Source organism: Haematobia irritans, chromosome 5 (genome assembly GCF_050003625.1).
Source record: "Haematobia irritans isolate KBUSLIRL chromosome 5, ASM5000362v1, whole genome shotgun sequence".
Lineage (NCBI taxonomy): Eukaryota > Metazoa > Arthropoda > Insecta > Diptera > Muscidae > Haematobia > Haematobia irritans.
The window spans coordinates 137,999,541-138,022,362 of NC_134401.1; the positions used below are offsets into that span (position 1 = coordinate 137,999,541).

General features: G+C 31.5%; 1 protein-coding gene across 1 annotated transcript in view; it reads right to left on the reverse strand.

The window, feature by feature from the left end:
• Positions 1 to 1,455: 1,455 nt before the first annotated feature.
• The window catches only part of RalGPS (Ral GEF with PH domain and SH3 binding motif), a 50,732-nt gene continuing 29,365 nt past the window's right edge, over positions 1,456 to 22,822 (reverse strand). The window contains exons 2-6 of the mRNA XM_075309107.1: positions 14,317 to 15,290; positions 13,924 to 14,257; positions 9,288 to 9,739; positions 9,011 to 9,220; positions 1,456 to 4,926 (exon numbers count right to left, since the gene is read on the reverse strand). Coding sequence (XP_075165222.1) covers positions 4,254 to 4,926; positions 9,011 to 9,220; positions 9,288 to 9,739; positions 13,924 to 14,257; positions 14,317 to 14,927 — 2,280 coding nt within the window. The 5' untranslated portion in view covers positions 14,928 to 15,290 and the 3' untranslated portion in view covers positions 1,456 to 4,253. The remainder of the gene's footprint in view (positions 4,927 to 9,010; positions 9,221 to 9,287; positions 9,740 to 13,923; positions 14,258 to 14,316; positions 15,291 to 22,822) is intronic.

The window sequence follows — 22,822 nt, forward strand, 5'->3', positions numbered from 1 at the left end:
CTACTGTCTTTGATACAAAATAGTGCTAGTTCCTTGAAAATATCACGAGGTATTTTTGTATAATTTTTGATTAAGTCCCATTTCTTCTCAATGATTGCAATGGCTAGGTTAGGTTAGGTTAGGTTAGGTTATGTGGCAGCCCGATGTATCGGGCTCACTTAGACTATTCAGTCCATTGTGATACCACAGTGGTGAACTTCTCTCTTATCACTGAGTGCTGCCCGATTCCATGTTAAGCTCAATGACAAGGGACCTCCTTTTTATAGCCGAGTCCGAACGGCGTTCCACCTTGCAGTGAAACCACTTAGAGAAGTTTTGAAACTCTCAGAAATGTCACCAGCATTACTGAGGTGGGATAATCCACCGCTGAAAAAACTTTTTGGTGTTCGGTCGTAGCAGGAATCGAACCCACGACCTTGTGTATGCAAGGCGGGCATGCTAACCATTGCACCACGGTGGCTCCCTGCAATGGCTAGGTTTACCGGTATACTGGGAAACAGTGATACAACATCAAACGATATCAGGATTTCATCATAAGACAAATATTAGCCTTACATTCTTAATCTTCGTTTTAAAGTCAATCGCGTCTTTTACATTGTATTCTGAATCTTTGGTGACGTTCTTTAAGATACTAGATATATATCTGCACATCTTATACGATGGTGCATTGATCGATGAGCAAATTGGTCTCAATGGTGTTCCTTCCTTGTGTACCTTCGGAAGGCCGTAAATCCTTGGGGCTATAGCAGTTTTACTCGTCAATTTATTCTTTTCCTAGATGCTGATTAAGTTTTCTTTATATAATTTTTCCACTAATTTATTATTCTTGGTTTGAAATTTCGATGTTGGATCAATTTTTAACCGTTTTTTGACAAAATTTCCTATAGAAATGAAATTTTGACAAAATTTCCTATAGAAATGAAATTTTGACAAAATTTTCTATAAAAATGAAATTTTGACAAAATTTCCTATAAAAGTGAAATTTTGACAAAATTTCCTATGGAAATGAAATTTTGACAAAATTTCCTATAAAAGTGAAATTTTGACAAAATTTCCTATAGAAATGAAGTTTTGACAAAATTTCCTAGAGAAATGAAATTTTGACAAAATTTTCTAGAGAAATGAAATTTTGACAAAATTTTCTAGAGAAATGAAATTTTGACAAAATTTCCTATAGAAATGAAATTTTGACAAAATTTCCTATAGAAATGAAATTTTGACAAAATTTCCTATAGAAATGAAATTTTAACAAAATTTCCTATAGAAATTAAATTTTTTTCAAAATTTCCTATAGAAAATTAAATTTGGACAAAATTTCTTATAGAAATGAAATTTTTGCAAAATTTCCTATAGAAAATGAAATTTGGACAAAAATTCTGTAGAAATCAAATTTTTACAAATATTACTTTTCGAATGTATTCCCCCATGAATGAGAAAAAAAAACTAATGTATATGTTTTAAATAAAATTTTTTGCGTTTTTATTTTTTCGATTTTGCTTTTAGTAGAGCTTCTTTCACTTTTTCATGCATTTTCTTTTATGTATGTAAATAGGTGTAAACTTATTAAAGAACTTTTTCGATTTTTAACTTGATCGTTTTAGTTCATCTAATCATGTGTGTGTGTGTAATGGTGGATAATGATGATGCGATATTGTGTTTGGTGTGAGAAAATAGTTAAACTAAAATTAATAGCTAATTTAGCCATATAAGGCAGAGAAAGTATAAAAAAATTACTATAAAAACAAACAAAAAATCTTAAATATATTGCGGAAAAAAATCTTAGATTTTAGAATGGCTCAATGGTGGAGAAAGTGTATCGTCGCCTGATATACAAAAAACTTGAAATTCTAAGATTGAATTCATGTTTTGAAAGAGCAAACAAAGTTTTAACAATCCTGGATTTTGCCTTTAAAGCAACGATATATAAAATAGTTTACTTTACATACTAATGAAATAAACTAATTCAATAATTTTAGATTTTTTTACACGTTTAATACTATTCGAAAAATTCGTTGAGTTTTTTTACACACATTATTACAAATTTCAATGGTTGAAGAAACAGAAAAACAAGTAATAATACAAATTATTTAATAAATGTTTTGACACATTTAAATATATTTATGTATATAAAGAATTTTAGTATTTTTTTGTTTTTAGTTATTGTCAGTCTTAGAAATTAAATAGTTTGCTGTTGTTCTTAATTAGCATGCTTCATTGTATTTTTGTTCGAAGTGTGAGATTGTGAAGAACATGTTGGTTTGATAAAGTGTGTATAAAAAGAGTATTGTAGTTCAAGGAGCCGTAGAGATATTTTTACTTATTCATAGATCAACAGAAAGATTTAAATACAGGATGGACCATTTCATAGATAAACGACAATATTTTTTTTTTAGAAATTAAAACACATTATTTCTAAATGCTTTTAAATCTCGATTTCCTGTAAGAAAATAAATTTCGAGGAAATTTTCTAAAGGAAAATAATTTTGATGAATTTTTCTATAGAAAGTAAATTTCTATGAAATTTCCTATAGAAAGTAAATTCCGACGAAATTCCCTATAGAAAGTAAATTTCTATGAAATTCCCTATAGAAAGTAAATTTCGACGAAATTCCCTATAGAAAGAACATTTCGACGAAATGTCCTATAGAAAGTTAATTGCGACGAAATATCCTATAGAAAGTAAATTGCGACGAAATTCCCTATAGAACGTAAAATTGGACGAAATTTCCAATAAAAAGTAAATTTCGACGAAATTTCCAATAAAAAGTAATCTTCGACGAAATTTCCCATAAAAAGAAAATTTCGACGAAATTCCTACATAAAGTAAATTTCGACAAAATTTCCTATAGAAAGTAAATTTCGACGAAGTTTCCTATAAAAGGTAAATTTCGACGAAATTTTCATATAGAAAGTAAATTTCGACGAAATTTCCTATATAAAGTAAACTTTGACGAAATTTCCCACATGAAGTTAATTTCGACGAAATTTTCTAAAGGAAAATAATTTTGATGAAATTTTCTATAGAAAGTAAATTTCTATGAAATTTCCTATAGAAAGTAAATTCCGCCGAAATTCCCTATAGAAAGTAAATTTCGAAGAAATTCCCTATTGAAAGTAAATTTCGACGAAATGTCCTATAGAAAGTTAATTGCGACGAAATATCCTATAGAAAGTAAATTTCGACGAAATTCCCTATCGAACGTAAAATTGGACGAAATTTCCTATAAAAAGTAAATTTTGACGAAATTTCCTATATAAAGTAAATTTCGACGATATTTCCCATATAAAGTAAATTTCGACGAAAATTCCGAAAAAAGATAAATTTCGACGAAATTTTCTCATAAAAAGTAATTTTTCTGCAAATTTGCTATAAAAAGTAAGTTTTGACATAGTTTCCTATAGAATATAAATTTCAAAGAAATTCCCTATAAAATGTAAATTTCGACGAAATTTCCCATAAAAAGTAAATTTTGACGAAATTTCCTATATAAAGTAAATTTCGACGAAATTTCCTATATAAAGTAAATTTCGACGAAATTTCCTATAGAAAGTAAATTTCGACGAAATTTCCTATCAAAAGTAATTCTTGACGAAATTTCCTATATAAAATATATTCCTACGAAATTTTCACATAGCAATTAAATTGCGACGAAATTTGCTATAAAAAGTAATTTTTGACTAAATTTCCCATTAAAAGTAAATTTCGACGAAATTTCCCATATAAAGTAAATTTCGAAGAAAATTCTCAAAAAACATAAATTTCGACGAAATCTTCTCATAAAAGGTAATTTTTCTGCAAATTTGCTATAAAAAGTAAGTTTCCTATAGAATATAAATTTCAAAGAAATTCCCTATAAAAAGTAAATTTCGACGAAATTTCCTAAAGGAAGGAAATTTTAATGAAATTTTTTTCGTCTATATAATTTTTTAGAGTTTCCTATAAAATGTTCCTCTTCTCCATTTCTGGAAATGTTTTTTCTGGTCCACCTTGGTATTATCCATTTCAATTAAACATTTTGCTCCTTATCTTCAGTAGTTACTTTCTGTACAGGTTTTTTATGTTTTGGCATAAAGCTTGTGTAATATGTTTATAGGATGTATATTTATGTCTAAACTTGGTTTTTACTCTTCCAAATAAACTACTTAAGCTTACAAAAAAATACCACAAAATATATATTCTTGGCCGGTTAAATATTCCTTTAAGTAGTTTCTTCTATGTTTCCATGACAAACAAAGAAAACAACACAGTTTTCTCATTCGAATGACATTAGATTGACGGGCAATGCTTTTGGGATTTTTGAATTTTGTTGCAGAGCAATTTTACAAATTGTACTACACCACAATTGCGTTGCCTGTGGACTATCGGTACGAAATTTATAGATGGTACCCAAATTACGATGATATAATTCAAATGTGTTTTTATGTTTGGGATTTATAACCACCTGGGCAAACCATCCCTCCAGAGGGCATACCTTACAAGGTTCCCGTTTGAAGTCACTGCGTTCGGTGCCCTTAAATGATTTAGGTGGGAAATAGACCAACGAATTAGCCCAGATTTGTAAATAATATCTTTGCCAAGAGGCTACAGCTGGTTTGCGACCTTCTTTTTGCACGGTTTTACGTCTAACACACCCTTGAAGGGTATTACCAGCACCATTCTCATCTGTGGGTATTTGCAGCGTACTGACATCATGTATATGACAAGAACTATCGCTTAAATGTAGACTCCCATTGGGTGTAGTAGCACACTGGGGTTGTTCCAATACTGAATCATCGAGTAAGTGACGGGATTGTATTTGTAGATCATGAAGATGTGGATGCACCAGATGCCCATAATGATGGCGGTGACCATCGGCGCATGCTCCACCATTACTGGAATTAAGTGTGCCATCATTGTTCGAACTTGTATTTGTTCTTCCAAAAATACTATAAAAACAAATAATAATTAAAGGATTTTTCAAAATAGTTCACCATAAGAATATACAGAGTTTATTAAACAAAAAAGCGATAAGCAATTAATCTGTTATTATATTATGAATATGTACACAACAACCAAATGGGCCATTACCAGGAAAATGTGACCATTTGATTTAAAGAGAACTGACAAGAATGTGGAAATTCGAAAACAGCTGCGTTTTCGACGAAATTTTCTGTAGAAAGTAAATTTTATATAAAAAGTTAATTTGTCCGTACAGAAAGTACATTTCCTCAAAATTTTCTAAAGAAACTAAAATTCGAGAAGATTTTCTAAAGAAACTAAAATTCGCCCAAAATTTGCTATAGAACGTAAATTTTGAGGAATTTCCCATAGAATGTAAATTTCGACGAAATTTCCCATAGAAAGTAAATTGCGATTAAATTTCCCATAGAAAATAAATTTCAATGAAATTTGCCATAGATAGTAAATTTCGACGAAATTTCCTATAGAAATTTGGACAAAATTTCATATAGAAAGTAAATTTCCATGAAATTTCTCATAGAAAATAAATTTCGACGAAATTTTCTATAGAAAGTAACTTTCGACGAAATTTTCTATAGAAACTAAATTTCGACGAAATTTCCCATAGAAAATAAATTTCAATGAAATTTATCATAGAAAGTAAATTTTGGCGAAATTTCCTATAGAAAGTAAGTTTGGTCCTAAAGAAACTCGCCAGAAATTTTATACAGAAACAAAATTTTGACAAAATTTCCTATAGAACGCAAATTTTGAGGAATTTTCCATAGAATGTAAATTTCGACGAAATTTCCCGTAGAAAGTGAATTTCGATGAAATTTCCTATAGAAAGTAAATTACGACGAAATTTCCTATAGAAAGTAAATTTCAATGAAATTTCGCATAGAAATAGATTTCGATGCAATTTTCTATAAAAAATAAATTTCGACAAAATTTCCACGAAATTTCCTATAGAAAGTAAGTTTTGTTTAAAATTCCTATAGAAATTAAATTTCATGAAATCTTCCGTAGAGAGTAAATTTATTTTATTTTATTTTTATTTCAAACATCAATACATAGGAAGCCTAATAATGAAATTTCCAGTAGAAAGTAAATTTTCCTATAAAAAATAAATTTTGACGAAATTTCCTATAAAAACTAAATTCCGAGGAATTTTCCTATAGAAAGTAAATGTCGACGAAATTTCCTGTAGAAAGTAAATATCGACGAAATTTCTTACAAAAAAAAATTCGAGGAATTTTTCTATAGAAAGTAAATTTTGACGAAATTTCCTATCAAAAGTACATTTCCATGAATTTTCCTAAAGAAAGTAAATTTCGTCGAAAAAAAATTTCGACGAAATTTCCTGTAAAAACTAAATTTCGAGGAATTTTCCTATAGAAAGTAACTTTCGACGAAATTTCTTATAGAAAGTAAATTTGGACGAAATTTTCTATAGAAAATCAAAATTTCCTAAAAGAACTAAAGTTCGCCTGAAATTTTCTACAGAAACAAAATTTTAAAAAAATTTCATATAGAAAGTAAATTTCGACGAAAATTCATATAGAAAGTAAATTTCGATTTGTCCGATAGCAAATTTCGACCAAACTTCCTATAGGAAATATATTGTGACACAATTTTCTACGGAAAGTAAATTTCGATAGAATTTCCTATAGAAAGTAAATTTTTACAAAATTTCATATAGAAAGTAAGTTTTGTTTAAAATTCCTATAGAAATTAAATTTCGCGAAATTTTCTTATGTCATAAAATCTTCTATAGAAAGTAAATTTCAATGTAATTTCCAGTAGAAAGTAAACTTTCCTGTAAAAAAAAAAAATTTCGACGAAATTTCCCATAAAAAGTAAATTTCGAGGAATTTTCCTATAGAAAGTAAATTTCGACGAAATTTCCTATAAAAAAACAAAATTTTGACGAAATTTCCTATAAAAACTAAATTTCGAGGAGTTTTCCTATAGAAAGTAAATTTTGACGAAATTTCCTATAGAATGTAAATATCGATGAAATTTTCTATAGAAAGTGAATTTCGATGAAATTTCCATAAAAAGCAAAATTCGACGAAATTTCCTATAAAAAAACAAAATTTGACAAAATTTTCTATAAAAACTAAATTTCGAGGAGTTTTCCTATAGACAGTAAATTTTGACGAAATTTCCTATAGAAAGTAAATATCGATGAAATTTCCTATAGAAGTTGAATTTCGATGAAATTTCTATAAAAAGTAATTTTCGACGAAATTTCCTATAAAAAACAAAATTTTGACGAAATTTCCTATAAAAACTAAATTTCGAGGAGTTTTCCTATAGAAAGTAAATTTTGATGAAATTTCCTATAGAAAGTAAATATCGATGAAATTTCCTATAGAAAGTACATTTCGATAAATTTTCCATAAAAAGTAAATTTCGACAAAATTTCCTATAAAAAAAAAAAACAAAATTTTGACGAAATTTCCTGTAAAAACTAAATTTCGAGGAGTTTTCCTATAGAAAGTATATTTTGACGAAATTTCCTATAGAATGTAAATATCGATGAAATTTTCTATAGAAAGTGAATTTCGATGAAATTTCCATGAAAAGTAAAATTCGACGAAATTTCCTATAAAAAAACAAAATTTTGACGAAATTTCCTATAAAAACTAAATTTCGGGGAGTTTTCCTATAGAAAGTAAATATCGATGAAATTTCCTATAGAAAGAACATTTCGATGAATTTTCCTAAAGAGAGTAAATTTCGTCGAAATTTCCTATAGAAAGTAAATATCGACGAAATTTCGTGAAATTTTCCTATATATATTTCATATGGGAAATATGTTGTGATGAAATTTCTTATAGAAAAGAAATTTCGTGGAGCTTTCTTATAGATAGTGAATTTCGAAGAAACTTCCTACAGCACGTGAGTTTCGATGAAATTTCCTATAGAAAGTAAATTTCGACAAAATTCCTATAAAAAGCAAATTTTCACGAATTTGTTTTTATAGAAATAAAATGTTGATGGAGTTTCAGATTCAGATAAATTAGTTAAATTTCAAATTCTATTTTTTTTTTCTTTATATTGGACTAATGCACTTCTGAAGTGTTGTTAAGGAGATTCAAATCGACCAAAGAATTTTTTCGTATTGAGGTATATTAAAAACCTTTTTTAAATCTATTTTAATTTGAATATGTTATCTTTTTCTATAATAATGAATTACGTTAAACAAAAAACCGAAAAATAAATTATTTTTATGAAGCAAAAGAAAAAATGAATTTGAGCAACAATGACACAGAAGTTTTAATACGCTTATGCAATTATTATATCTAGTTATGTAGGCGTACGAATAATGAGTGCAACATATACAGTTTAGAGTACATTCTTGCCATATATTTTTGAATGAAAGAAGCTTGCTGTAAGGGAATGATGATCATTGCGGACACTCACCGACACTTGCAACACGGACAACATGGACAACGTATATATTTTGCAGTTGTAGCAGCATATGTATTTCTAGCATTGACAATAATGCCCGATTTTGTTAGCATTATAAGTGAGCAATGGCATTTTTGTGAAAAATTTCGAGGCAGACTGGTGCTACGAAACCTATACGGTATTTATTAGTAGAAGTAGTAGTAGAGATTAAAACAAAAGTATTAAAGAAAATCAAACAACAAACAAACATATAGGCAAAATCAAAGAGTGGTATGAAAAAGCTCACGATAAAAAGAAATGACAAAAAACACACAGTGAAGGTGATTTATTAAAGAAACGAAAAATTAAAACAAAATAGAAATAAATACGAAATAGAAATGTGAATGGGAATGCACATTGGAAAACATCGATTCAATAAAGTTTGTGGTCAATTGTGTGGAAATTTTATTGTTGTTGTTTGTCGTTTGGAACAATTCCAAAGATATTTGGAAGGTGATTGGTGGTGGTATTGATGACATAGTAGACATGGTGGTAGCATAGTAGATTTTGTTTGGGAACGGGGTAGAGGAAAAAAAGATTATCATGATATGATTGGCAACAGAGTATATGTGAAGACTATAGGAAATTCAAAATAAAAATTGTAAAACTTACTTGGTGCCTAAACTGCGACATTTACGATGACCCGGTATAAACTTAACAGCTGAAGAATTGGGTAGACGAACAGATCCCACTGTCTTGGCGGGCGATAAATTTAAACAAGCCAAAGCAGGTGTAACGACGTCGACATTAAATGATTCCTTTGAGCTACAAGAAGATGAACTCGGGGCTAAAGGAGATATAGGTTCTAGTTTCAAGGATTTCCTAAAATTAAAAGTAAATTGTGCATTACTTACTGCTTTCATTTTTAAAGAGAATATCATTGACTTACTTGTATTGTTCTTCCTCGAATATATTTTGCAATTCCTCAATATAACGTATCGAGGTTAAATATTTTTGTGTAGACTCTATTGGCATTATACTACTGTAATTCGATTCTTGATAATTCGATATAACACGGAGTATATTATTCATACGATTTCTTCGTTGTTCCGGTTCAATACCATTCTTTTGCGGATATGCCAAATCAATGTATATCAAATCGGTTAAGAACAATCCTAGGTAAGGTATACAAGGCAAACGTAGACTTTCCAAATAGGCTCGTAAATTTTCCCAATTATTTTGATCGCTGAAAATATCACTTAACCGTTCGTATGAGTGTTTATCCTTTTTTGCTAAATATGCCCAAGTTTTCTTTAGCCGATATATACTTGCACTTTGCATAGCCGAGATAATGGCAAACAATGAATGTAGATTATTGAGTTCGTGAAGTTTTTTGGCAACCTGAAAACAAATAGAAAATTTCCAATAGTAAGTAAATATCGATCAAATTTTCTATCTAAGAAATTTCCCATAGAAAGTGAATTTCGACAACATTTTCTGAAAAACGTAAATTTCGATAAAATGTTCTATAGAAAGTGAATATCAAAGAAATTTCCTATAGAAAATGAATTTCGAAGAAATTTCCTATAAAAAGTGAATTTGGAAGAAATTTTCTATAGAATGTGTATATCGAAGAAATATTGTGCAGAAAGTGAACTTCGAAGAAATTTCCTATAAAAAGTGAATTTTGAAGAAATTTCCTATAAAAAGTGAATTTTGAAGAAATTTCCTATAGAAAGTGATTTTAGAAGAAATTTCCTATAAAATGTGAATATCGAAGGAATTTCCTATACACAGAAAAAAATATCACCAAAATATTTCCAATTAAAAAGATAATTGAAGTTGAAAATTTTTTTTAATTAATAAATTAATTGATACAATTAACTTTTTAATCAAAATTGAAACACTAAGTTAATTAAGTCAATGATTGAAAATTTTAAAATTTTTAATAAATAATTAATTGATACAATTAACTTTTTAATCAAATTCGGAAGACTAAGTCAGTTAAAAAAAAGTGATGAACATTTTGTTTAATTTTTAATTACAAATGTTTTCCAAACAATCAATTGTTAATCCAAATAAAAATTCTACGCAAACTCAGAATGTAATTGAAAATAGTTACCTTTTTTAATTAATAAATTAATTGAGGTTTGCAATCAACATCAATTAAATTTTTAATTGAATCAATTAAAATATTAATTGAAATTTGAAATCAATTAATTTTTTCCCTATGCCCAATTAAAACTGTGATTTATACTATCATTTTCGTGATTGAAGACATTTAAATTAAAAAATTAATTAGATCAATTAATATCGTGATTGAATCAGAAAAAAATTTTTGTGTGTAGAAAATTTACTTTATAAAATTTCCTTTATAAAGTAAATTTCAATGAAATTTTCTATAGAAAGTAAATTTCGTTAAAATTTCCTATAACAAAGATAATTTCAACAACATTTCCTATAGAAAGTGAATTTCAAAGACAATATCTATAGAAAGTAAATTTCGACGAAATTTCCTATAGAAAGCAGATACTGTGATCTTTCCTATAGAAAGTCAATTTCGAAGAAATTTCCTATAGAAAATGCATTTCGAAGAAATTTCAAATAGAAAATGAATTTCGAAGAAATTTCCTATATGAAGTGAATTTTGTTGAAATTTCCTACAGAAAGTAAACTTTAATGAAATTTCCTATAGAAAGTAAATTTCGATGAAATTTCCCATAGAGTAAATTTTGATGAAATTTTCTATATAAAGTAAATTTCGATGAAATGTCCTATATGAAGTGAATTTTGATGAAATTTCCTACAGAAAGGAAACTACAGAAATGAAATTTCTTATAAAAAGTAAATTTCGATGAAATTTCCCATAGAGTAAATTTTGATCAAATTTTCTATATAAAGTAAATTTCGATTAAATTTCCTATAGGAAGTATATAATGTGAATTTTCCATTAGAAAGTGAATTTCGAGAAAATTTCCTATAAAATGTAAATATCGAAGAAATTTCCTATAGAAAGTGAATTTCGAAAAAAAGTGAATATCGATGAAACTTACTGCCGAAAGTCAGTTTCGAAGAAATTTCCTATATAAAGTAAATTTCGACGAAGCCTCCTATAGAAAATGAATTTCGTCAAGTAAATTTTCTACAGAAAGTGATTTTTAAAGAAATATCCTATAGAAAGTGAATTTCGAAGAAATTTCCTATAGAAAGTGAATTTAGAAGAAATTTTCTACAGAAAGTGAATTTCGAAGAAAACTCCTATAGAAAGTAAATTTCGATGAAATTTCCTATGGAAAGTAAATTTCCTACAGAAAGTAAATTTCGACAATTTTTCTAAAGAAAGTGAATTTCGAAGAAAACTCTTATAGATAGTAAATTTTGACAAAATTTCTATAGAAAACAAATTTCCACAAAATTTCCTTTTTAAAGTAAATTTCCAAGAAATTTTCTATAGAAAGTAAATTTTGTTGAAATTTCCTATAACAAAGTTAATTTCGACAACATTTCCTATAGAAAGTGAATTTCAAAGACAATATCTATAGAAAGTAAATTTCGACGAAATTTCCTATAGAAATTTTGATGAAATTTTCTAAAGAAAGTAAATTTCGATGAAAGCAGATACTGTGAAATTTCCTATAGAAAGTCAATTTCGAAGAAATTTCTTATAGAAAATGCATTTCGAAGAAATTTCAAATAGAAAATGAATTTCAAAGAAATTTCCTATAGAAAGTAAATGTTGATGAAATTTCCTACAGAAAGGAAATTTCAATGAAATTTTTGAAGTAGTGCATTGTAATTCGTTAAATTGGCCCTGTAAAGGCTTTGAATTGCTTAAATAAATGGAATAAATAAATTTCCTACGGAAAGGAAACTTCAATTAAATATCCTATAGAAAGTAAATTTCATAATAAATTAATGATTATTATAACATAAAAAGGTCGAAGAAAATCAAAGAAAATAATAATGAAAGTTAATTTCGATGAAATTTTCCGTAAAATTTTGATGAAATTTTCTATATAAAGTAAATTTCGATGAAATTTCCTATAGAAAGTGAATTTGGATTAAATTTCCTACAGAAAGGAAACTTCTATGAAATTTCCTATAGAAAGTAAATTTGGATGAAATTTCCCATAGAGAAGAAATTTTGATGAAATTTTCTAAAGAAAGTAAATTTCGATGAAATTTCCTATAGTAAGTGAATTTTGATTAAATTTCCTACAGAAAGGAAACTTCAACGAAATTTCCTACAGAAAGTAAATTTCGATGAGATTTTCCATATAGTAAATTTTGATTAAATTTTCTATATAAAGTACATTTCGATGAAATTTCCTATATGAAGTGAATTTTGATGAAATTTCCTACAGAAAGGAAACTTCAATGAAATTTCCTATAGAAAGTAAATTTCGATTAAATTTCCTATAGGAAGAAGATAATGTGAATTTTCCTATAGAAATTCTTATAGAAAGTGAATTTCGATAAAAATATCCTAAAGAAGTTAATTTAACAAAATTTTCAATAGAAAGTGAATTTGAATAAATTTGCCATAGAATGTAAATTTCGACAAAATTTCCTACACAGAAAAAAATATAACCAAAATATTTCCAATTAAAAAGTTAATTGAAGTTGAACAAAATTTCAATTAATAAATTAATTGATACAATTAACTTTTTAATCAAGATAGAAATATTAAGTCAATTAAGTCGATGATTGGAAATTTAAAAATTTTTAATTAAAACATTAATTGATACAATTAACTTTTTAATCAAATTCGGAAGACTAAGTCATTTAAAGAAAGTGATGAATACTTTTTTAATTTTTAATTAAAAATGTATTACAAACAATCAATTGTTAATCCAAATAAAAACCAATTCAGAAAATAATTGAAAATAGTTACATTTCTTAATTAAAAAATTAATTGAGTTTGGCTATCAACATCAATTAAATTTTTAATTGAATCAATTAAAAAATTAATTGAAATTTGCTAATGAAATCAATTTTAATCAAGAATTTTTTCTATGACCAATTAAAACTGTGATTGATACTATCATTTTCGTGATTGAAGACATTTCAATTAAAAAATTAATTGGATCAATTAATTTCGTGATTGAATCAGAAAAAATTTTTTTTGTGTGTATAGAATGAAAATTTTGACTAAATTTCCCATAGAAAGTAAATTTCCACAAAATTTCCTTAAGAGAGTAAATTTCCTTTAGAAAGTAAATTTAAAATTTTCTATAGATAGTGAATTTCAAAGAAATTTCCTATGTGAAATTCAAAAAATATTCCTATTGGAAGTGAATTTCGAGAAAATTTCGTTTAGAACGTAAATTTTGACAAAATTTTCTTATAGAGAATAAATTTCCACAAAACTTCTTTTATAAAGTAAATTTCGATTAAATTTGCTATAGAAAGTAAATTTGGTGAAATTTTCTTTAGAAAGTAAATTACGATGAAATGTCATATAACAAAATTAATTTCGACGAAATTTTCTATACTGTTAATCATAGTACCACGGTGAATATTATTTTTACCACGCTGAATATTATTTCAAATACCCTGTGTAAAATTCGCAACAACTTATTTACCTTTATGAAATGTGCCAAAATTTCGGCCCGTTGCTTGGGCTGATCACCACTTAATATCTCTTGGACAACCCAAAAACTGGTATGATTAAAACGTTTCGTAAATGCAACAATATTGGGTGTTATTGTATGCTTATCCTTTTTGGTCCAAGCGCAACTGGTCAACTCATCGGGTTGTATGGCAGCAAAAACGGGAAAATCTAACAAAGTCAATTGATTGGCTAATTCATCGGCGGGTATACGTAAAGCACTTAATATTGTAGTATCCAAAGATGTAGATGATTTGGTAGTTGTATGACCAGGTAAACTATGAGATTTCAATGACGGAGGACCACAACTGGAAATATAGAAAATTCGATTAATAAACAATAGATAAATGCCAAAGATCATACTTACCCTACGCCATAGTAATTTCCTGGTGAGTCTGGTGAAGAGGAGAAAGCATTGAGACAGCCTATAGAATGTTTGCGCCTACTACCCTTTATATTGAGGGATTTACTAATACCACCACTGCTGCCATTATGTTTATGCGGTGATTCTGCATCAAAACGGCAACTTTGTGTAGATTTCGTACTATCCTTGCGTTGGCGAACATATGCTATGGTTGCCGCTCCATTGGCAGTACCATTCACGGAACTATTGCTGCCACTGCCACTGGAGAAACGCTTAGAGCTGCGTAGGCCAGCATAAAATCCGCTGAAATTATTCCTATTGTTTCCCAAAGATATATTATCATAGTTATGCGACTGGTCACCATCATCATCGTAATCGGCCTCGTCATCGATATAGAGACGTTTGGAGCGTATATTACGATGGCGACGACAAGCAGAAGCCACGGGTGATTGTGTTACCAAAGGACCACTACCATTTGAGATGTCACTCATGGGGGAGGCTTCCCTGGCGGCAGGACAAACATTGTCATCATCATCGTCATGGTGGCCAACAAATTCCACATAACGTAAATTATCACTCGACAAATCCCTGGAGATTTCCGAATAACGCATCATGTCAAATGGCGCTTGAGTATTTGAGGAGGTGGTGTTTTATGTTTGGAGAAGAAAGCCGTATATTGTAGAGCTTTGCTTTAACAAATACCAATTTACGTTCATTTACATCATCATAACCAAGTGGCTTGACATTAGCGGCATCATCATGGGCATTGTTATCAAGTGCCAGCTTGTACCCATCGTAGTCATAAGTGCCACCACCATCACATTAGCATTTGGCGGGGTTTCTACAGAGTTTCCGTGTGATATACTCTCCGTTTGATATAAATGCGCTTTGAATTTGATTCTGAGTTGGATTTACTTGCAGTTTAAATGTGTGGACTATCGTTGCCAAACAATCACAACAATGAAAGCTTTTTGTGTCTGGAAGTAGGAAAATAAGACATGGATTAAATTGGATGCTTCTCTAAAAGATGTTTATAGTATGATGCAATAATAATGGACTACAGTTACTGGGGTTGTTATCGCATTCCAAGAGCTATTTTTTTTTTGCTGTCTTCATAGCTTCTATGATCATTGTGTGTCATCCAAAAAACCAGTCGTTTCATATCTCTGTTCTGGCCGTATGTGCTCGATTTTAGAGAAATGAAAGAAATTTCAACAAAAGCAACGTCATCTGATTTTTATCGCCACAAAAATTATGGTTGATGGCCTCTGTAACCTTCACTAATTACACACTAATTTAAGATCTTAGCGGAACACAGACCCAACCCCCAGCACAGACAGTCACAAAGTAGTATAATAACCAAACAAGGAGAATAAGCTACTGCGGCTGCAAGACAAATAATATATTTTGCCATAAATTGCGTCCGTCCATCATCTATCCGTCCTTCCTGATTACCCCGTCATCGTATACTATGCACCCGGGCATTCAAGTTTTCTTTGTGGAAAGAAGAAAAACAAAACAGATGCAAAAAATAGATCATCGCATGGAGAAAGACTGATGGACTTGCTGCTTGCACATGGGTATAAACTAAAACATCTTTAGTTAATATCATTCAGATCAATCTCGATGGGAATAACTAAATGAAAAAGTACATTAAAGTTGACACATCGGTATGCCATGTATTGTTTTTATAGACAAAGAGCGTTATGACATAAATATTGCGTTATGATATACACATTATGCTAAATATTCAAAATGACCTAGAAATCTAAGACGGGAAGAAAAATGCAATGGGGAATAGAATGACCAATTTGGAATAATCCTGTGATATTTTCATTCGGTAGTACACCATCCCCAGCTGGTCCAACCAAATACTCAAAATAAGCTTCTTATTATGGATATTCCTTTTTCCTTTTTTTCGCTTGGGATTGGCGTAGTGGATCTACTTTTCATCATCAGTAACGATGCGATACGATAAAACGTCCCGTCTTATCGTACCTAAAATTCGATCATTCTGTGGAAAGTTTGACATTACAGTGTGTAGGATATGACTACGATATGGGGAAATCATCACAGATTTTTGTGTAAAATGTGGGTATTTTGGCCATATTAGATCAAGATGACACACTTATTATATATTAAATGTACTATCGAGTCAATTGGAGGAATCTCCCATTGAAAATGGGTCTAAAATATGAAGCATTCTACCATATTTCCCCTACTCTGGCGTATATATATGGGAGCTATATCAAAATATAAACTGATTTTGACCAAATTTGACATGCATAGTTAGAATAATGATCCTGCTATCACAGCAAAAAAGACGTAAATGGGAGAATAATTTTGGCCTCCGTGGTCATATGGGTGTAAATCGGGCGAAAGATATATATCTAATCTGAACCGATTTCAACCAAATTTGGCACACTTAACGATATTATTAAACGTACTCCTTGTGCAAAATTTGAAGCAAATCAGGCAAAACTCTGGCTTTTGAGGCCATATTAGTCGAAATCGGACGAAAGATATATATGGGAGCTATATTTAAATCGGAACCGATTTCAACCACATTTAGCACAATTGACAAACTCTGGCTTTTTTGACCTAGTGAAAATCAGACAAAAAATATATATGGGAGCTATATCTAAATCTGAACCGATTTGGCTGATATTTTGCATATCTTACAAAAGCCCCAAAATATTTGGCTGCGAGAAAATACGTTGATAATTACGTCAATTATGACCAGATCGGTGATAAATATATAAGACAGCTATATCTAAATCTGAACCGAATTGACAAACTCTGGCTTTTTTGACCTAGTGAAAATCAGACAAAAAATATATATGGGAGCTATATCTAAATCTGAACCGATTTGGCTGATATTTTGCATATCTTACAAAAGCCCCAAAATATTTGGCTGCGAGAAAATACGTTGATAATTACGTCAATTATGACCAGATCGGTGATAAATATATAAGACAGCTATATCTAAATCTGAACCGATTTTTTCAAAATCAATAGCGATTGTCTTTAAGCCAATGTAAAACTCTGTGCCAAATTTGAGAACTATCGGACTTAACAGGTTGGCTGATAAGTCCCCGGTCTAACAAAGAAAAACACATTTTTTTTGTCAAAATTCGTTTGTATTATTCAACATAGTTCCCTTCAAGACCGATACAAGGATTATAACGAACTTCCAATTTTTTGATACAATTTTGGTAGTACTCCTACGGTTTTGCCTCAAAATAGGCCTCAGGTCCGGCGATCACCTCTTCATTGCAGCCAAATTTTTTTCCTGCGAGCATCCTTTTGAGGTCTGAGAACAAGAAAAAGTCGCTGGGGACAAGTCGCTGAGAACAAAGTCGCTGAGAACAAGAAAAAGTCGCTGGGGACAGATCTGGAGAATACGGTGGGTGGGGAAAGCAATTCGAAGCCCAAATCATGAAATTTTGCCATCGTTCTCAATGACTTGTGGCACGGTGCGTTGTCTTGGTGGAACAACACTTTTTTCTTCTTCATATGTGGCCGTTTTGCCGCGATTTCGACCTTCAAACGCTCCAATAACGCCATATAATAGTCACTGTTGATGGTTTTTCCCTTCTCAAGATAATCGATAAAAATTATTCCATGCGCATCCCAAAACACAGAGGCCATTACTTTGCCAGCGGACTTTTGAGTCTTTCTACGCTTCGGAAACGGTTCACCGGTCGCTGTCCACTCAGCCGACTGTCGATTGGACTCAGGAGTGTAGTGATGGAGTCATGTTTCATCCATTGTCACATATCAACGGAAAAACTTGGGTGTATTATGAGTTAACAGCTGCAAACACCGCTCAGAATCATGAACACGTTGTTGTTTTTGGTCAAATGTGAGCTCGCGCGGCACCCGTTTTGCACAGAGCTTCCGCATATCCAAATATTGATGAATGATATGACCAACACGTTCCTTTGATATCTTTAAGGCTTCTGCTATCTTGATCAACTTCATTTTACGGTCATTCAAAATTATTTTGTGGATTTTTTTGATGTTTTCGTCGGTAACCATCTTTTTCGGGCGTCCACTGGGTTCACCGTCCTCCGTGCTCATTTCACCACGCTTGAATTTTGCATACCAATCAATTATTGTTGATTTCCCTACGGCAGAGTCCGGAAACTCATTATCAAGCCAAGTTTTTGCTTCCACCGTATTCTTTCCCTTCAGAAAACAGTATTTTATCAAAACACGAAATTCCTTTTTTTCCATTTTTTTTTTCACAATAACAAAAGTTGCTTCACAAAAGACGCTCTATCTCACAAACTAATTGACTTACAGACGTCAAATTTTGACACGAATCATTTGAAGGTTGGTACTATATAAAAATAATATGCATTTAATACTAGCGACGCCATCTATGTGTCAGACCGGGGACTTATCAGCCAACCTGTTAAACTGCGAGCTGTACTTTGCACACAAAATTAAATACAGTAGAATTCATTTATAACGACATCGGTTATAACGACCATCCGTTTATAACGACGGATTTTCAAAGCAAGTTTGGTTCTTAATAATTTTTACATGTGCAAGCATTCGCTTAGAACGACTCCGGTTTTAGCAACCATCTGCTTTTAACGACCAATTTGCACGTCTGCTTTGGAATGGACATTCGGTTATAACGACGATGTAAGCTCTGTGTACTAATTTTTATTTTTTTCATTCCATTTTTTGTCGTCAGCCAATACTAAATAAAGAAACATGTACTGCGGGGAATCACAGAATTTGTTTTCGACTATCCCAAACAGAGGTGCAAATGACAAAGAAGAAATATTCAAACCAGTTTGGGATGAGTTCGAGTTCAAACCAGGACTGGGATGAGTTCGTAAATGTCGATGACAACGTCGTGACATCAGAAGAGCCTTCATTGAGAGAAATAGTGGAGAACACAAAAGAAAATGATGAAACTCACAGCGATAATGAACCAGATGACGAAGATGAGCCAATCAAAATTCCAACTAGGACAGAAACCTTGTGTGCGGTGCACACATTAAAACAGTATTTACGATTTGGGTGTTCTGATATATCAGTGAGTTTATATGGTTCCGTTGAAATTATTGAAAGTAAATTATTAAAAGAAATTCTTGTAAATAGAAAACAAACCACAATTCTAAACTATTTCCAATCTCAATAAATATGAATATGAATATACATGATATAAAACAAAAATTTAAAAATATTGTGTACACTTATTTGGATACAACGACGTTCGGTTATAACGACGTATAATTTCGGTCCCTTGGTGGTCGCTATAACCGAATTCTACTATATACAAACAGACAGACGGATATCGCTAAATCGACTCAGAATTTAATTCTAAGACGATCGGTATACTAAACGATGGGTCTCAGACTTTGCCTTCTTGGCGTTACATACAAATGCACAAACTTATACCCTGTACCACAGTAGTGGTGAAGGGTATACAAAAATAATAATAATGAAATAAGGTCTGCGGTAGAAAATCAGTATTAATTAGAATTAGAAAAATAGAAACAAAAAACGTAAAATTTTTGTCACACCAGATCAAGATTTCGAAGCAGGAGAATGATGATCGTCTTCAAAATGCTTGAGTTCGGGTTTGAACGCAAATTTTTTTCTAAATGCTCATTTTTATATTTATGAGATATATTTTCCAAATCGGTGATGTATACTTATGTGGGGGCAACATTTAGACCCCGAATCTTCACGAAATGATTTCGTAGAAAATTCTTCTATCTGAGTAAAATTATTAACTAACGCTTGGGCCCTCAATATAAAATCCTGTGTTTCTAATACGTATGCCCCATACGCATCCTATTTTATGCCGTGGAATAAAGTGGAGCAAAGTTTTATTTTTTTAAATCTCCACGATTCCTTGTGCTTCTTTTTTAATAAAGTACAAATAAAGAGAATTTCATATAAACCATAATTGTAAACCTTATTTTCTACATTGAATCGATTTCGAAAAATCCTCAAAAAAATCTTCAAACTTATGAAAATTCCCAAACTGTTACACAAGTCCTTAACTCCAAAATTTCGTCTCAATCCACGAAAAAATATCACCAATTTAGGGGAAATACCCAATACTGGTACCACTGACCCCCGATCATAGAAAAAGTGACCTCACTGAAAAAAATGGTTATATTGATCAAAAGTGAATGGATTCTCTAAGTTTAGATAAGCTCCACACATTTTGCCATTTGATAAAATAAAACAAATATTTTTACCCCAAAAAAAATTAAAAAAAAAATCGTTTTAGCTACCCTGGTCTCCCATAACTGATTTATGGTGATTTCGATTGGTAAAAAATATGTTGCATATTTTACACCTTACCCCCATAAATCAAAAATTTTTGTTCGATTGGAAAATTCAGTGCAGCCTACCCAAAATGTGCACGCTCAATTGACGAGGTGCTACCCATCGCAAGAGCGCAAAAGTGCAACCCATTTTAACAGGTTGGCTGATAAGTCCCCGGTCTGACACATAGATAGCGTCGCTAGTATTAAATGCATATTATTTTTATATAGTACCAACCTTCAAATGATTCGTGTCAAAATTTGACGTCTGTAAGTCAATTAGTTTGTGAGATAGAGCGTCTTTTGTGAATCAACTTTTGTTATTGTGAAAAAAATGGAAAAAAGGAATTTCGTGTTTTGATAAAATACTGTTTTCTGAAGGGAAAAAATACGGTTGAAGCACAAACTTGGCTTGATAATGAGATTCCGGACTCTGCCCCAGGGAAATCAACAATAATTGATTGGTATGCAAAATTCAAGCGCGGTGAAATGAGCACGGAGGACGGTGAACCCAGTGGACGCCCGAAAAAGATGGTTACCGACGAAAACATCCAAAAAATCCACAAAATGATTTTGAATGACCGTAAAATGAAGTTGATCGAGATAGGAGAGGCCTTAAAGATATCAAAGGAACGTGTTGGTCATATCATTCATCAATATTTGAATATGCGAAAGCTCTGTGCAAAATGGGTGCCGCGCGAGCTCATATTTGACCAAAAACAACAACGTGTTGATGATTCTGAGCGGTGTTTGCAGCTGTTAACTCGTAATACATCCCGAGTCTTTCCGTCGATATGTGACAATGGATGAAACATGGCTCCATCACTACACTCCTGAGTCCAATCGACAGTCGGCTGAGTGGACAGCGACCAGTGAACCGTCTCCGAAGCGTGGAAAGACTTAAAAATCCGCTGGCAAAGTAATGGCCGCTGTTTTTTGGGATGCGCATGGAATAATTTTTATCGATTATCTTGAGAAGGGAAAAACCATCAACAGTGACTATTATATGGCGTTATTGGAGCGTTTGAAGGTCGAAATCACGGCAAAACGGCCCCATATGAAGAAGAAAAAAGTGTTGTTCCACCAAGACAACGCACCGAGCCACAAGTCATTGAGAACGATGGCAAAAATTCATGAATTCGGATTCGAATTGCTTTCCCACCAACCGTATTCTCCAGATCTGGCCCCCAGCGACTTTTTCTTGTTCTCAGACCTAAAAAAGTTGCTCGTAGGGAAAAAATTTGGCTGCAATGAATCGCCGAAAATGAGGCCTATTTTGACGCAAAACCGAAGGAGTACTACCAAAATGGTATCAAAAAATTGTGAAGGTCGTTATAATCGTTATTGAAGGGAACTATGTTGAATAATAAAAACGAATTTTGACAAAAAAATGTGTTTTTCTTTGTTAGACCGGGGACTTATCAGCCAACCTGTTACACCGTAGCTGGTCTACGGTGCAGATGGTTACACTTTCAATCAGATGTTGAAGACGCTTTTATTCTTCGACCTAAATAAAGGGTGATACGGTCAAAATTTGGTCAATATAAACTTGACGTATTTCTTTCAATTTTGCATTTAAAAAACCTGAACACCCCTCATTTTGAAGGTGTGTGTGTGTAGAATGTTGCTCCTATTTTGATTTTGGAATTCACTCTTCAGTTGTCAAAATGCCGTCCAAGCAAGAAGAGCAGCGTATCAAAATTTTGCTCGCGCATCGCGAAAATTCGAGCTACTCGCACGCAAAGCTGGCAAAATCGCTAAAAGTTGCCAAATCAACCGTTAAACATGTAATTAAAGTGTTTGGGGAACGTTTGTCGACAGCCAGGAAGTCTGGATCGGGGGGAAATCGAAAAACGGAAGCCGCTGAGACGCCGGTAGTTTCAAGCGAAACCCTAATCTCTCTCTCCGAGGTGCCGCAAATAAGCTGGGTGTATCATCTACAACCGTGCATCGATCCAAAAAACGAGCCGGACTATCGACTTACAAGAAGGTAGTGACTCCAAATCGCGATGATAAACAAAATACGACGGCCAAAGCGCGATCCCGGAGGCTTTACACGTCGATGCTGACGAAGTTTGACTGCGTGGTAATGGACGACGAAACCTACGTCAAAGCCGACTACAAGCAGCTTCCGGGACAGGAGTTTTATTCGGTAAAAGGAAGGGGAAAGGTAGCAGATATTTTCAAGCACATAAAACTGTCAAAGT